The 18,248-nt window shown below is 36.0% G+C and overlaps 1 protein-coding gene across 5 annotated transcripts in view; it reads right to left on the bottom strand.

Moving 5' to 3' along the window:
* The window catches only part of KIAA0586 (KIAA0586 ortholog), a 108,350-nt gene that overhangs the window by 51,138 nt on the left and 38,964 nt on the right, over positions 1-18,248 (bottom strand). For all 5 annotated transcript variants that reach the window (XM_032405207.1, XM_032405206.1, XM_032405209.1 and 2 more), the window contains 7 exons: positions 16,563-16,756; positions 14,850-14,968; positions 9,583-9,782; positions 6,666-6,825; positions 5,686-5,905; positions 4,903-5,159; positions 3,647-3,723 (listed from right to left, as the gene is read on the bottom strand). In XM_032405207.1, the coding sequence (XP_032261098.1) occupies positions 3,647-3,723; positions 4,903-5,159; positions 5,686-5,905; positions 6,666-6,825; positions 9,583-9,782; positions 14,850-14,968; positions 16,563-16,756 (1,227 nt within the window). The remainder of the gene's footprint in view (positions 1-3,646; positions 3,724-4,902; positions 5,160-5,685; positions 5,906-6,665; positions 6,826-9,582; positions 9,783-14,849; positions 14,969-16,562; positions 16,757-18,248) is intronic.

The raw sequence follows: 18,248 nt of genomic DNA, 5'->3' as shown, positions 1-18,248 counted from the left end.
TTTAATGCTTCTCTGAAAATAAAGACACCTCATTTTGCCTTCCCCACATATTATTTCATAAAGTGATTTCCACTCTCTTCATAATGGACTCAATTACTTGCAATAGATAATTACTGTTAGAGAAGTAATTGTTCCATTAAAAACTTACAAAAAAATCTCCTTAATGCATTATTTTATACCCCTGTATACAGTAAAGCAAATTGTTTTTAACAAATTTTGTTACTTGGATATATTAATTTCCAGATTCAGCATCTTTATACGATTAACATCCTTAATAACATAAAGATGCTACCTAGCCTCCAAAGCTGCTTGTGGACTTGAGAAATGCTCCACCACACACACCCAGCCCCTTGTAACTTAAGCTTTAGGATTCAGATAGCCCCAATTAGAACTCAAAATGTACAATTATTAGCTTAAAATGAAAAGGTATCATGTATCTATGTAAAAAGAGTTGTGTATCTGTCACTGAATAGCTATGTGACATGGACAAGTCATTTAACCTCACTCAACTTCATCTGTAAAATGAGATGTCACATATAACAAAGGACGCACATGAGAACACTGGGAACTTTTTCAAAATATACAGGTCTAGGCCTCTAACTGGCCACACACGTGCACACCATACAACTCTCATGACCTACCAAATCCATCTATCAGAGGATGGAACCAGCATGCATATTTTTTAAAACCTCGCCCAGTGAATTTAATATACAGTCGTAGTTTACATCACTTCAAGTGGTTGCTTTACAGGAACTTCTAGCATTATGATTATAAAGGGACAGAAGGACGTGACTTTTCAAAAATAGACTAATCTCTCTGTTTTCATCATGATCATGTATAATGATACCAATGGAAAGATAATAATGCCACCAGACTTTACTTTCAGATTTACCCAACACCTTGAAACTACTAAAACATGGACAAAGTACATGAAAAAATTGCATTTCAAGACGTGGGACATCAGGTAACAAAAGACGGTGATCCCTGAGAGATGGAAACGAATCGGGAGAGCCCTGTGACTGCTCCAGCTCACTGGAGTTTCCAGGCTGCGGCACAGGAGGGAGAATGCAGGCAGAGCTCAGCGGCCCCCTGAACTGAGAAGACGGAGCTGAAATTCCAAGAAGCCAAGACAGCTAGAGTTCGTAAGACAGGCTCCCAGAAAAGCGAAAGCTGCACAGGGAGAGAACTCTGGAGACCTGCAGAGGGTCCCCTTTGAGCACTGAACACTGATCAGCACATGCATGTGAGGTAACCACATGAGGCTGGACAAAGGACTGGCTCCAACAGTGTCCAGGTGTACACAGGCTGGAATAATAGCTCTTCCTACCGGGTGGGCTGGAAGACCACATTTAATGAGGCATTGGCTGGAGTGCCTAGAAGGGTCTTGCCTCCACAATAGGGAACAAATAGCCCTAGAGTGAGTACTGCTCTGGTCTTGCCTCATGAATCTTTAAAGCAAGACTCAAAAAGGTAAAACTGTCTTTAGGCGATTTAATCATATGCTTACGCAAAGCCCAAAACTCTTTGCAGATTCCTGTAATTCCTGTAAAATATAACTCCTATAAAACATAGGTGCAAAAGCCAACACAAAATTTTAGTATATGTGCTGCCGAAGCGAGCACCCAACACAAAATTTTGGCAGATCAAATTAAACAGCTTTTCTTAAAAAGTTTACCATATATCTACCACATATCTATCCATTCCACTCCTAGGTATTTGCCCAAGAGAAATGAAAGCATATGTCCACATAAAACTTGTACACAAATGTTCATAGTTGCTTTGTGACAGCCAAAACTGGAATAAACCTAAATGTCCACTGGCAGGTGAATAGACAAATTGTGGTACATCCATACAACACATTACTACACAGCAATAAAAAGGAACAAACTATGATACACACTACAACACAGATGAATCTCAAAATAATTATGCTGAGGGGCACCTGGGTGGCTCAGTCGTTAAGCGTCTGCCTTCAGCTCAGGTCATGGTCCCAGGATCCTGGGATTGAGCCCCGCATCGGGCTCCCTGCTCGGGGGGAGGCCTGCTTCTCCCTCTACCACTCCCCCCGCTTGTGTTCCCTCTCTCGCTATGTCTCTCTCTGTCAAATAAATAAATAAAATCTTTAAAAAAAAAAAAATCATGCTGAGTTAAAGCAACCAGGAAAAAAAAAAGAATATATACCATGTGATTCCATTTCTGTTATTTTGGAAAATGCAAACTAACTATAGCTACAGAAAGTAGACCAGCAGTGTGGTAGATATGTGGGGGATGAGAGGACTGATAAGATATGAGGAGGAGGGATTATAAAAGGGCACGAGGAAACTTTGGGGAGTGATGGATGATGGTATGTTCATTATCTTGATTGTAGTAATGGCTTTACAGATATATACATATGTCAAAAATTATCAAACTTTTAAAAAAAGAGCAACAATAACAGTAATGCTTAGCAAAGGCTATAGATAAATGTAGATGCAAGTTGAGTACAACTACCTTCCCTTGCTTAGGTGGTTAAAAATATATATAAAAAGTAAAGATTTCTATTCCTTAGTAGTATTTCAAAAGAAAATTCCTATTATCATTTCTATATGATATTTATATGTAGATATGTAATAATTGATTGTATATATATTGTAATACTAATTGATATTACACATATTATAAAAATTATATATAATTTAAATATAAACATATATATATATATATATTTTTTTTTTTTTTTTTTTAAGTAGGTTTCATGCCTAGCATGGAGCCCAATGTGGGGCTTGAACTTATAACCCTGAGATCAAGACCTGAGCTGAGATCAAGAGTTGGCCACTTAACCAACTGAGCCACCCAGGCACCCCTATAATAATATATATATATATATATATATATATATATATATATTCTTAAAGATTTATTTATTTATTTGAGAGAGAGAGCAAGCAAGAAAGAGAGTGAGGGGAGGGGCAGAGGGGGACAGAGGAGAGAGAGAGAGACACAGAGAGAGAGAGAGAGAATATCCTCAAGCAGACTTCCCACTGGGTGCAGAGCCCAACATGGGGCTCCATCCCAGGACCCTGAGATCATGACCTGAGCCAAAATCAAGAGTCAGGTGCTTAACCAACTGAGCCACCCAGGAGCCCCTGTAATCATGTTTTTAAATGCCAACTTTTTCTTCCATAGAGCTAGGTAATAACTAGGAAGTGCTGGTACTACTGTGTCCTATTTCAGTTTCTTTTTCTTATGCCAATAAATTCAATTATTTTTAGCACAAAGAATTATAACCTGATTAGGGAAAAATAACAAGTATATCATAAGAGAGCAAGTTTAAACGGATAAAGCCCTGTCTGAAATATTATAAAGGCACTATACCCATATGACAATTTGCATTGAGCTAGATTTTCATTACATAATTACATTAACTGTGTACTTTTCAAGTACTGGAGCCACAGAGGTTAATAATTTTCTTTTCATTCTCACAATTATAATGAAATGTGCAAATATGATAATGAAATGTGCAAGAAGCCTTAAATTCCTTCATGGATATTTTATTAAATTTTATACCTGTAACTCAAATATCTGAGAAAAAACCCTGATCAATGGCAACAAATTCATCAAAACATTCTTTGTGTCAGAATTCAATATGGAGCCAATAATTTCTTACCATTTCAAGGGCATCATGCAGAGTACTGGATAAGCTATCATTTAGGTTCATCAAATATAGTCCTTCATCTCCTAAAACTAGAAATTACATTATAAAAATTTAGAAAACAGAAGAAACATAAATTTCGTAAACAATCTTACCATAAAGCCATAGAACATTACATTTGACCATACAATAAAAATACTGTTCATAAATAATTCACAAGCTACTCAATCTCACCAGTTTTTTTAAAAGTACATTTTATAACAAAGATGAGATTTTTGTTTTACCTATCAGCTGTCAGAAATTTAAAAAAAACTATAGATATCAAGGTAACTATGAAATTGAGAAAGAGGCACTCCTAAATACTACTGATGTAATTAAAAACTGCTTAAAATTAAAAACTGGTTAACCTTTCTAAAGAGCATGTTGGCAATGTATCACTATTTTAAAGGTGCATATTCTTTTTTTTTTTTTAAAGATTTTATTTATTTATTTGACAGAGAGAGACACGGTGAGAGAGGGAACACAAGCAGGGGGAGTGGGAGATGGAGAAGCAGGCTTCCCGATGAGCAGGGAGACCGATGTGGGGCTCGATCCCAGGACCCTGGGATCATGACCTGAGCCGAAGGCAGATGCTTAACGACTGAGCCACCCAGGCGCCCCTTAAAGGTGCATATTCTGATTCAGCAAGTCCACTTCTAGGAATGTATTCTAAGGAATTAATCAGATAGGTGCACAAAGTGTGTGTGTGTAAGAATGGTCATTGGAGGGTTATTTTTTACGAATAGTATGGAAATATTGAAAGCAATCTACATGCCAACCACTATGGCATTGTTTTAATAGACTACACACAACTTAAAAAAATGAAGTACAGCTATATGTATTGATAAAAAAGATGTCCACAATATGTTATTAGGTAAAAAAATTCAGGCTTCAAAACAACATATATAGTATGATCCTATTTTTAAAGGTAAAAGTACACACACACACACACACACACACACGTATTTAGGTATCTACATATGCATAGAAAGAAACAGACTGGAAGGGTATACCCCAAACTATTAAGAGTGATATTATTTCTGGAAGGTGAGATTTATGAGCAAGATTTTACTTTCTGAAGTTAAGGCACAGAAAAGTTACCTTGCAGAGTCCATATTCTTTCTATTATACCATGTTTAATCTTGAAAATTAAGTAAAAACACTAGACATAGAAAAGTATTAGAAATTATCATAATGTAACCAGTGAAATCAATTGATACAAGTTAACTTACTCTTGGGAGCCACTCTTTGACCACAGTTAAATAAAATCTCTCCTTCAGAGATGGGTCTATCTAAAGTCTCGGTTTCCGTGACAGTAGCGCTCAAGGTGCTCTCCGTTGTTGATGAATCAGAAGCTGGCATCTGTGTGGGGGAAGGGGCCTTGGTGCCAGGAGGAAGTCGTGTAAATGGAACCGGAGGTTCTGGAGGTGCAGGCTGAGCAGGGAAATCCACGCTCTCAGGTTCTTCATCCTTGGCCACAGACATTACACTAAGAAGAAAAAGACATATTTTGAACTTATTAGGTCACTGAAGGCCTATATTAATTTTTATATTTTAAAAACCTGATTCAAAGGTCTCCTTTAGCAAAGTGTTTCTATAATCTGCACTACTATAATTACCAAGATTTATTTTTCCAAAATTGTTTTCATGCTTTAATCATAGACCATCTTGAAAGTTCTACCATCTCTAAAATAAATCTGCACAGTAATATAAAAGTTAACTGATCAGTGTAAATGAAGATTCACTCTGAGGAGAAATCATTTTCTATTTTACTAACAATATTATAACAATACATATTTTAATCTGTTTCACAAAAAATGTTTTAAAAAAGAATTGAAGGCATAAGTAAATCTGGTAAAAATTTTAAAAACTTAAAGTTTATGAAACTTCTTTCTACTAAAGTATAAAATAGCTTGTGGTTTATAAAGCTTCATCATTTCTGATGTTTTCAATGGATCCTTTGTGTCAACTTAAGATGAAATGCAGTTTCTGAAAGTGAATATGTTATCATTTACATAGCTCTTGGGTGAAGTTCTTCTTGAAGAGAGTTAGGATTCTCTTCTTCCAGTGGCAGGTCTCCATCACTCCATGGCTTAGGAAGCTCTGGGTCTGCCAGCTTCAATTTATCGATGGAAATCTCTGACAAAGTTGGGGAAAAAGCTGCTGCAGGAGGAGGTGTCGTAGTAGGGGTAACCGCTGGAGTATTAACAAGTGTGATGGTAGGCGTATCACTTCCTAAAGATTTTTTGTTTAAAAAGAAATTTAAAAAGTCAATAAACAACTCCATAGGAAGGCAAGATATGTTGCTTCAGGAATTTCTTAACATTTTGGTGTACAAATAATGGCAATAATCATTAATAATAATAATAATGGCCATTAATGGGAAAATTCCCAAATTAATTTAGTAAAGTATAAGAAAATAATCTTGAAAAGACCTATCACTTTTACACTGCCATGAACTTAAAAGTAGTCTTTTTTAAAAAATATTTTATTTATTTATTGGAGAGAGAGAGCACGAGTGGGGTAAGGGGCAGAGAGAGAAGCAGACTCCCCACTGAGCAGGGAGCCCGATGCAGGACCCTGGCTGGGATCATGACCTGAGCTGAAGGCAGACGCTTAACCGACTGAGCCAACCAGGCACCCCTGAACTTAAAAGTAGTCTAAGTGTGTATTAGATCCTATACTTTTTTAACTGTTTTTTTTTTTAAGATGTTTTATTTTTTTAAGTAACCTCTAAGCCCAATGTGGGGCTCAAACTTATAACCCTGAGATCAAGAGTCGCATGCTCTACTAACTGAGGCAGTCAGGTACCCCTAGATCATATACTTTAAAAAGTGGCAACCAATTTCTTAGTTTCCTTGCAAGAAAAAATGATTTATTAAAACCTAATAAGCAAAAGGTATGTGCATATTAATCTATAAAACATAAAATAAACCATGTAATCTTATATAATAGTTATTAGATAAAAACTGATGTACAGAAATAAGGTTTCTACCTTTTTCAGCAAGTATTTCTTTTGCAGGAATAGCTAAATCATGATCTGAATTACAGGGAGAAGAATCTGGAGTTTTTACTAACACAAGCTCCTTAGGAGGTGATGAAGGTGAGTGAGGAGGAGTTGGCTGTGGGGTAGCCACTGGGGTACATACTCTTGCCTAAAATAAATAAAACAAGATATCAATAATCACCCAAGATATTATAATCACCCAAATAAAGATAATGTAAAACAATGAAATGAGCTCATTCAGAGATTACAGAGAATTTAAATGAATGGGGAAGAAACGGAGCCCTACCTTGAACTTCTAGCTGTTAGTTTCAAGACTAGCCTGCAGAAACCCTCAGGCTATTGAAATAGCTCTGCCTCTGAAGTAGACCCCAAAGAAATCTAAGGCTCTCTCTTCTAATATAGAGAGGAAGATACAGTGAATATACAGCTGAAAATCAAATGCAAACACAAGCTGGGTAGGCCATGTAACAGAAAGGAAGTATTTTAACTGACAAGATATCAAAGAGCAGCCTTTTAGCACAAAAGAACAGAGCTTGTAAAAAGCAATGGAAAGATAAGAAAAAGCGGGGGGGATGAAATGAAGACAATATGGAGATGGAAAGGACTGAGGAAGGAAAAAGTAAACACTTTAAAATGGATTTGTAAAATAGATAATTATTCAAATTCAAAAAGGTACAAAAGAAAGATAGTGCGAATTAAGTCTCCTTTCCTGGCCATATCCTATCTACCTAATTCCCTTCCCTAGAGTCATCAAACATAATTTCATATGTGTATAGATTATCTGTGGGATAACTTCCTAAAAGTGGGACTGCTTGGTTAAAGGGTTAATTGTATTTTTAATTTGAATACATACTGTCAAATTTCCCTCTGCAGGGTTATATTATTGTACAGTAACCACAAGAAGGTATGTGAATTCCCTTTTCCCCAAGGTTTTCTACACAATGTCATTATCAAACTTCTGGTGTTTTACCAATCTAGTAAGTAAAAATGAGGTTTCAGTGATTTTTTTTCCTTATTATCAGTGATACTAACCATCTTTTTATATGTATATGGGCCATTTGTATTTCTTTTGTGTGTGTGAACTGTCTAGACATGTCTTTTACCTATTTTTTCAAATACATTGTTTTTTTTCTTCTCATTCTAAAACATCTGTATACAGGAGGGTAATTAGCCTTTATTTTGATTATGAGTTGAAAATTGATATGCAATTTTAAAACCATGAAGCATATTAGAAATTCTATGGCACTGCTTAATAATTAGCATATTCTCAGCCTTTATTTCTTTCCTCTTGACTACATAAAACAACAGCATAAGAGCACTGTTTTCAAATTACTGACCATCATCATGAGAGAATTTGAAGGTATTCTAACTAGTATTGGTAATGGATAATGATGATAAACAATTAGTTATTGAGTACCAAATTCCAGGCACTAGATGAAGCTCTTCTCATTCATCATCTCACTATATTTTCCACAAAATCTTGGCTAAGATGATAACAGTATCATAAAGATGGCAATTCTCTCCAAATTAAACCAATCAAAATCGGATCAATTCCCATAAAAATCCTCAAAAAAGCTTTCATGGCACTTGAAAACTAAATTGTAATATATATTTGGAAGATCAAAGGACCAAGAAAAGTCATGACAATTCTGAAGATAATGAACAATATGGCAGTGGGGAAAGGGAGCTTGCCCTCCCAGATACTCAGTAAGCAGATTTTGGTAAAGTCCTGGTTATTTAAACTCTATGTATTTTCTCTATTATACATATGAAACTAAAGCAACAGAGCGGAGGGTTCAAATTCAGATCTTCCCAACTCCCAAGTCTATGCTCTTAACAACTGTATATACTGCCTATTTATACTGAATTTTTTACATTTTCTCATTCAATCACCCTCATGAGAGTATATGCAGTATATGGGCAGAAAACATACCAACGTTAATTAGCACAGAGAAAGCCATAACCCTGACAACATCTGCACCGCATGCATGACCAATTAGCTAAAAAAGCACAGACCAAAACTATGTACCTAATCTCTGGCACACTAATCACATCATGCCAATTACATTATACCAATCTCTATAAAATTCAAATATGTAACTTTGTTTATACCTCAAATGAGGTAGTTTAAATGTTTCACCCATATAAAATGATGCCCTCATGATCTATAGAATCAGAAGTGACTACAAAGTTTTAAACATCTGGTAGTAGTATAGAGTCTATTTTGGTTTTGTATAATTCCCCGTTCCTATAATAGGTTAGAAACCATTTAGCATAGTAACAGTGATGAAACAAACAACAAAAGTGCCTAAAATATATTTTCTTTTGAAGATTAAAAATAGCAGTTTATATAATAACCCAAAGTAATGTGTGAACATTGGCTATATCTTGAATTTTAAAAAAATCTATAAAGGATATTTTTTGAACAAAAGGGAAATTCGAATATGGACTCTATATTACATAGTACTAACATATCAATGTTAAATTTCTTCAGGATTATAATGATGGCATTTTGATTATGTAATAAAGTATCTTGTTCTTAGGAGATACTGCTGCTTTCAGAAGTGAAATGTCATAATATCTGCAACTTCCAAATGATTTTTAAAGAATATATAACATATAAAGACATAAAATACGTCAAAAGTTATCAATTGGTAAATATTAGATAAAGGGTATACAGACATTCATTGTATTATACTTTCAACTTTTCTATAGATTTAAAAGTTAAATGCTGGGGAAAATACTACTATAATATCATAGCAACAACAACAAAAAAATCAATCTCCACCACAAAGTATGATCTTATTGTGATACCTAATTTAAAATTTGTCCATCTTACTGTTTTTTAATAAATGTATCAAAAATTCCCCAGGACTCCAAGTCATGAAAGGAGAGTCACTCCTACCGGCAAGTATGTGTTGCTTGCTGAAACATCCCCAGAAACACTTGTAGCGACAGGACCTTGCTTCTTTGCTTCTCTGTCACCCAGCATGACAGCAATGGTCTCAGCAAGAGCCTCGTTCACAAAATGGCTAATCATGTCTGAATTCACAGGAACCCCAGCATCAACAAAAAGCTGGAGGGCACCATTGCTAGTTCCTTCCACTAAAAAAAAAAAAAAAGAAAGAAAATGAAAGAATTTCAGAATAAGTGTGCAAGAAACATGCCTGCAATCCAAATCTTAATTCTTAAAATTTTAGAGATGCAAACATATGTGTATGATAACTCACATAATGAGCACCCTCTTTAACAAACCAAAAAGGGGAGGAAAACACCCAGATGAAAACTTTACTTACATGGCCTCTTCCCTACCACTTCAGAATTTAGTGATAAAAAGGACTTGTATCCACATCAAATGTTCTCATCTGAAAACAACCCACATTTTCAAGAACAGGGCAACAGGAAACCCTATGATAGATCTTGGTCAAAACACAAAGACACAGGGGCGCCTGGGTGGCTCAGTCGGTTGAGTGCCTACCTTCAGCTCAGGTCATGGTCCCAGGGTCCTGGGATCCAGCCCAGAGTTGGGCAACCTGCCCAGTGGGGAGCCTGCTTCTCCTCTGCCTCTCCCCCTGACTCGTGCTCTCTCACTCGCTCTCTCTCTCTCTCTCAAATAAATAAAAATCTTTTAAATAAATAAATAAATAACAAAACACAAAGACCCAATGACTGTGGGGGATTTTAGAGAAATAATAGCTGCTTCATAAATGAAGACAAACCTTCCTTCCTTCCAGTTGCAGATACATCAGTTATTAACACTACAGGCTAATCCTACTCAAACTTTTATAGTAGTTTATGCTTGACATTGGAAGCTATATAGGTATATTAATAATTCAAATGGGTTATAATTTTTACTTGTATGAATGTACATAAAATTGAGTAAAACTTCCCTAACAGACTTCACTAGACTTAAAGTGGGCTGTATTTCTAAAGCTCTGTGTGGAAAACATGTAAACGATGATCAATACAATCTGATGCAGACATAACCTCTCTAAGGAGTATTCCTTAATTAGTACAACTAAGGCAGCAAGATCCAGAATTCCCTAAAAGTGGTTACAGGTGTCTTGAGATCACCTGTTGAGGGATAAGTAACAGCAATTTACTCTGAAGTTACCATAGCAAACACTATCAAATGTCAAATTTGTATTTGACAGTATATGTAGATACGTCTCCTTTTCAGTTCTTATAATTTATTGTTTCAGCATGATCAGAAATTAGAACATTTCTGTTATAAAGGCCAAAAAGCCCTACCCAGATATAGGCAAAACAAAAGCAAACACACATGCCTTTAAATAGAAGAGAATAGGATCTAAATGTCCAATTTGGAAATTTTAAGATTTTCACTCAGGAAAACATAAATTTCCTCATAACTTTGTTGATCATTTCTTCCCTTCCTTCCAAAAGTGCTGAAAGAAATCCTGGGGTGGTAGCAGTGGAGGAGGCATTCAAGTTATACTAAACAGGAAGAATTAACTAAATGCAACAATAAATTGTATGGAGTGAGGGTACAGGCTATGGCCGGGTGGAGATGAGGAAAAATAAAGAAAAGAAAATAGAACAAATAATAACTCCAAAGCTTTGGCGATTGGGCACTTGGAAAATTCTGATATTAATGTAAACAGAAACAAAGAAAGGGCAGGTGGGGCTAGAAAAACTTTGGACATGTCAAGTTTGGGATGCCAGTGGAGCATCAAGTAGAATATTCATCAACAGACAGAACTGCAAGTTTGCAGCCTAGATGTGTGGTTTAGGGGTGAGCAACTGAACAGGGAAAAAAAAAAATGATGATGAAATAAAGTCCTAAAGAAATCAAAAAGATAGCAGAAACAACAACAGAATGGATTCTAAGAAACCAAAATGAGTAGGACATTTTAAGAATTAGAGGTGGTTGGGACGCCTGGGTGGCTCAGTCGTTAAGCGTCTGCCTTCGGCTCAGGTCATGATCCCAGGGTCCTGGGATGGAGCCCCGCATCGGGCTCCCTGCTCCGCGGGAAGCCTGTTTCTCCCTCTCCCTCTGCCTCTGCTTGTGTTCCCTCTCTCACTGTCTCTCTCTCTCTCTGTCAAATAAATAAATAAAATCTTAAAAAAAAAAAAGAATTAGAGGTGGTCAACAGCACCCATGCTAGACCCATGAGGGAAGATAAGGATTTGGAAAAAAAGGTTATTCTTGACAACCAAATTCTGTGAGAGAGGAGTTTCATTAGGGAAAGGGCAGAAAGCTCCATAAGGACTAAAGAGAAAGTGGGCAATGAGAAAGTATAAGCCATAAATATAGGCTCTGAAGTCTAGGATTTGGGCAGTTAAAAGATAGTCTATGAAGGAAGAAAAGTAGGTAATTCTGGACTGGAGAGAAAGCAAAAAAATAGAGGTAATGATACATAGGAATGTTTTAAAAAGAAGAAAAAGGGACGCCTGGGTGGCTCAGTCAGTTAGGCGTCTGACTTTGGCTCAGGTCATGATTTCAGGGTCCTGGGATAGAACCCCTCATCAAGCCCTGCATCAGGCCCCTTGTCCGACTCTGCTCTCAGTGGGGAGTCTGCCTGTTCCTCTCCTTCTCCCTCTGCCCCTCCACCTGGTCATGCTTAGGCACACACTCTCTCTCTCTAATATATAAATAAAATCTTAAAAAAAGAACAAATTTGGAGAACTTACACAATCCAATTTCAAGACTTATTTTTATTTATTTATTTTAAAGATTTTATTTACTTATTTGACAGAGAGAGACAGTGAGAGAGGGAACAAAAGCAGGGGGAATGGGAGACGGAGAAGCAGGCTTCCTGCTGAGCAGGGAGCCCGATGCGATGCGGGGCTCCATCCCAGGACCCTGGGATCATGACCTGAGCTGAAGGCAGACGCTTAACGACTGAGCCACCCAGGTGCCCCAAGACTTATTTTTAAATTACAATAATGTGGTATTGACATAAAAACAGACTTACTGATCAAGGGACAGAAAAAAAGCCCAGAAACAGATTCATACATATTTAGCCAACTGATTTTCAACAACAGTGTCAAAACAATTCATTGGGAGAAAGGATAATCTTTTCAAGAAATAATGCTAGAACAATGGATATCTATATACTAAAAAAAAACTTCGTATATGGTGTAAAGTAGGGATCAAAGTTAACTCAACATGTACCATAGACCTAAATGCAGTCTGAAGCCATACATCATCTAGAAGAAAACATAGGAGAAAAGCTTAATGATTTTGAGAATCATAAATAATATGCCAAAAAACACAAACTATAAAAGGAAAATTGATAAATTAAAATTCATGAAAATTAACCTTTTGGTTTTCTTTTTCTTTTTTTTTTTTTTAAAGATTTTATTTATTTTTTTATTTGAGAGAGAGCAAGAGTGAGAGAGCACAAGCAGGGGGAGCCGCAGAGAGAGCAGCAGAGGGAGAAGGAGAAGCAGACTTCCCACTGAGCAGGGAGTCTGACGCAGGGCTTGATCCCAGGACCCCGGGATCATAACCAGAGCCAAAGCAGAAACTTAACCGACTGAGCCACCCAGGTGCCCCAACCTTCTGGTTTTCAAAAGATAATGCTGAGAAAATAAAAAGGCAAGACACAAACTAGGAGAACCTATTTGCAAAATATATCCAATAAAGGACTTGTATCCAGAATAAATAAAGAACTTTTACAACTCAGTAATAGGAAGACACAAACCTCAATTTAAAAATGGGCAAAAGATTTAAAAGGACATTTCACCAAAGTAAGTGTACAGGTGGCAAATAAGCACATGAAAAAAATATACATTAGTCATTAGGGAAATGCAAATAATGAGATATCTCTACACGCTTACAGAATGTCTATAATTAAAAACACTGACAACACCAAGTGCTGGTGAGGATGTAGAGCAACTGGAGTTCTCATGCACTGCTGGCTGGGAATGCAAAATAGAACAGCCTCAAAATATTTAGCAGTTTCTTATAAAGTTAAACACCTCTTTACCATATGACCAAGAGAACTTAAAAGATGTGTCTAAAAGATTTGCTTGGAAATATCCATATCATAGCTTTATTTACAATAGCCCCAAATGAAAAGACTACAAATTTCCATCAACTGGCAACTGTGTTAACAAATTATGATAGATCCATACAATGTAATATTACTACATGCATAAAACATGATTGTCAAAGCCATATGCTAAATAAAGGCAGACACAAAAGGCTACATATTATACAACTACATATATATAAAATTCTAGTAAAGGCAAAAATACAGTAATAGAAAGCAGATCAGTGGCTGTTAGTGCCCAGTAGGCATGGGACTACAAAGTGGCATGAACGAACTTGTTGGAACAATGGAATTGTTTTTCTCTATCATGATTGTGTGGCTAATACATAATTGTGTTTATTTATCAAAACTCACCAAACTGTACACTTAGAATTGGTGAATATTATGGCAAGTAAACTATACCTCAAAGAAGCTGATGGAAAAGGAGAGGGGAGAAGAGGGAAGAGGAGGAGGAGGAAAAGGAAGAAAGAAGGAAAGAAGACAGAAGAGGAACAGGAGGAAAGATGAAGAGAATGATTCAGGTTCCATAAAGAGGCTCAATCGTCCATTCAGTGAATACCTAAAGTCTCATTAGGTGGCAAAGGCTAGGCACTGAAGGAGAAACATCTGTAATCCCGAGTAATTTATAGTCTAGTGAAACAGATATGTAAACCAATCGTAATCCGATCTGATAGTTCCCATACCAAATATATATACAAAGTGCTATGGGAAGTAATAGAGAGATTTGGGGTGGGAGGGATGGAGGGATAGAATAATCTGAATGCTGCAGTATGAAATACGGAGGTGAGAGAAAACTTACCACCACTATAGAGAAAACAGGGAAATGATATTGGAAGTAAGAGCCTATCTTCTAAACTTACTTCTAAAATACATAAATCCACGACTTGAAGGTTTTACCTTTTTTTTTAAAGATTTATTTATTTATTAGAGAGAGAAAGAGCCCGTGTGTGCAGGGAGGGGCAGAGGGAAAGAGAGAATCTCAAACAGACTCCCCACTGAGTGAAAAGCCCAACGTGGGGCTCTATCCACAACTCATGAGATCATGACCTGAGCCAAAATCAAGAGTCAGATGCTCAACCAATTAAGCCACCCAGGTGCCCCAAGGTTTTATCTTTCAATACCAAAAAAAAGTAAAAGATTCCATTTCACTTACCGATGTCAGAAGTCAATGGTTCACTTGTCTCACTGACTGAAGCGCTGACATTAGGTATGGCCTGTTGTTGGATGGGAAAGAGCCCAGAGATAATTCTTGACATTATTTCTTGTTCTACCCTGGGGAATAAAAGTTGAGGATTCCTAAATTTGACTGAATGTATAAAGTGTTAGAAATAACACCCTTAAAAATAAACTTTACCCATGGACACAAACATTTACCTGTGAAAGTAGTAATTCTGAAAGTTGAATATGGAAAGAAAAAATAAGTATCTCCCAGTGAAATAAACCACGTGAAACAGAATCTCCATGTGGGAGACAATTTTAAATTTCATTTAATAAACTTGCAGATTAGTCTAATGAAAAGTTTAACAGACCTCTTAAATTCATAATAAGGTTTAGGTCAAGGATTATCTGATATATCATGTACCTAAAATGTTGGGTTCCCTACTCTGAAAGCACCTATATAATAGCACACAAGATCAGAGTTAGAAAAGAAGTCCAGCTGCCCTCTCTTCAAAGAAATAAATATATAGACTGCAATACAGGTAGTTTTCCTCTTAAAAAGGTAAGACAATTTATTTCCGAGGTCATTTTTCAGAAATGAAAGAGGAAGGAGAGGAGGAAGGAAAAGGGGAACACAACAGGAGACCACTTCTGTACATTTCTTTAGAGCACCTAAGAGGCTGATGAAAAATTATTATTATACATGTAATAGATATTCATTGTAGAGAAATTAGAAAATATATAAGTTAAAAAAATAGATAAGGCTCACACATAATCCCAGACTCGTGGATAAACACAGCTAACAATTTGGTATATGTTTTTCAAATTTTTCCCTATGCACATTTATTTTTGTTTTGTTGTTGTTGTTGCGTTTGTTTGTTTTTTTTTTTTTGAGAGAGAGAGTGCACATGCAAGTGGGGGTGGGGGGCGGGAAGGGGCAGAGGGAGAGGGGGAGAGAGAATCTTAAGCAGACTTCACGCCCAGCACACAGCCCAATGTGGGGCTCAATCTCACGACCGTGAGATCATGACCTGAGCCGAAATCCAGAGTCGGACGCTTAACCAACTGAGCCACCCAGGCGCCCCTGCACATTTATTTTTGAGTAAGGTCTTGTAATTAATAATATCTTTCAACATCATTAAATACTCTTTATTAATATCGTTCAACATCATTTAATATTCTTCTAAGTTTAATCTTGATAACTATTACTATTCAGTTTAGTTTATTCCATAACTTCCTTAAAGTTTCTCACAGGTAAAAACAGAGATAAAAACAGAGTTCATAAGTTTATAGAAGTAACAAGCAGAACAATGCCTTGTTTATGGTAAGCACTATATGTACTAAGTAGTCTGTGGCTGAGTAGCAGAACCATAATTATTTCCTTAGGAATTTCTGGATGTGAATCACTGGACTAAAGAATATGTACATTAAAAAAAAAAAGAATATGTACATTTTTAAGGCTTTTGTTACTTAACAACAGCCTCTTTTGCCATAATAGACAGCCTAAATACAAATATTCAAGAAAAGAAACAATACCTTCAACAACTAGTTAAACCCTCACATCATATCAAATAGTTCCCAGCAACTGTAGCAAAGGACAAGTTTAATAAACAAAAGGAGACAAGGAAGATTTTCAACTAAAACTTAAATCTTTCTATTTAAATCTGCTACTACGATTCTGTTCACACCAACACCACTGTAAACTCACCACTGAATTAAGCTATTTTCCAATGTTTCTTTTCTCTGAATTACTTTATCTAGAACATCAGTAGTGGGCTGAAAAGTAGAAGCAACTGGCGGGAATGGAGGACCATTATATTTTGTAGAAACAACTTTAACACTTCTGTTAAACTCCAGAACTGGTTCAGAGTATTCTGGAATTTCATCACGTTTTTCCTCTTCCTGGTAACAATAAAAACAAAACTATTATATTCATGTATCTGTTTAACATTTACTGAGTGACCAGTGTAGGCAGGGAACTTAGGTCAGTAAATTAACCAACGCTTCTACATTAATCGATAGCATTTCTTATTAGGTGGCATCGTGTTATTTATAATACACACATTTGTCATACAAATTGCCTTGAAGAAACCTGAATTATACAATTATTCTGTCTTTTTAAAATCCAGTGTTCATTTAAAGCAGTCATAAAACAAACTAGATAACTTGGTTTTTCCTGCATAAAAATTAACATTTCCCTCTAGAAATTTATTATCTTAATTTATTATCATAATAAAACTGATGCTTCCAAATATCACTGCTTCCTCTTTCTGAACCTATAATTTACATTTACATATGCAGTTAGGTTATCCTATATATTATTTGCACCATCATATCATGGTCAAAGGAGTAATTTCTGAAATTTTTTTAACTTTTCATTATGAAAATATCACACGTTTAAAAGTAAACAAAATAGCGCTCATATACTATATTGGTTACATATAAATTATGCATATCCCATCTACCTGTTCCCCACCTTTAACAATTACCAACCCATGGCTAACTTGTGTCATCTATAATCCCCCCATCCACTTTACCCTTCACATATAATTTTGAAACAAATCACAGATATCATTTTACCTGTAAATGATTTAACATGTATCTCAAAAAAATTGGAGTCTTTAAAAATTATAACTCGATTAATATCCTCCCATCAAAAAATGAACTCCACAACTAATAAGTGGCAGAGCCAGGGTCGGAACACTTGGCTTTGGCTCCAAATCATTTGCTATTTCTAGAACTATTTCTTTCACTTGTACATTGAAAAAAAAATCAGCTGTCAAATGTCTTTGCTAGACATTAGAAATATAAAGATAAGTAAGATTCTTGCCTTTGAAACATTCATGTGGAATTCACATGAGAAGACAAACCAGTGAACAAAAACCTTTAATATACTGCGTATCTCCTAATATTCTAAAATAGGGTTTGATTTTATGATGAACAAAACTGGCCTTAGTTCTGAAAAAATATGAACAAATGTCTTGAAATGGTACTGACATTTTATTATTCAAGTAGTTTCTGTGTTCTATGATCTTTTCTCCCATCCTTTATATTTTACTTCCTCTTATTTTCCCCCTTCTTCTATTTTACCATTTCTATGATTTTTATAGCTCTTCCTGCTATATGGGCTCTTCTCTTGGATTTTAGACCCCTCACAACTTTTTCCCTCAATATGAGCTAACTGGTGATCTTGCCAATAATCCAGAAATCAGACAGACCAATGTAACAGAATAAAGAAAGGATAGATTGGAGGGAGGGAAGCCAAAGGAAATGGAAAGAAGGAAGAAAACAGGAAGCAGGAAAGATGAGATGTAGATGGGAACCGTCTGATAATCATTAAGTTTCACTGAGGCAGCTAGAGGATATAGATGAAGAGAACACTGTACTATAGAAT

Source organism: Phoca vitulina, unplaced genomic scaffold, assembly GCF_004348235.1.
Source record: "Phoca vitulina isolate PV1807 unplaced genomic scaffold, GSC_HSeal_1.0 scaffold7, whole genome shotgun sequence".
NCBI lineage: Eukaryota > Metazoa > Chordata > Mammalia > Carnivora > Phocidae > Phoca > Phoca vitulina.
This window is presented reverse-complemented; position numbering and strand designations above follow the sequence as displayed.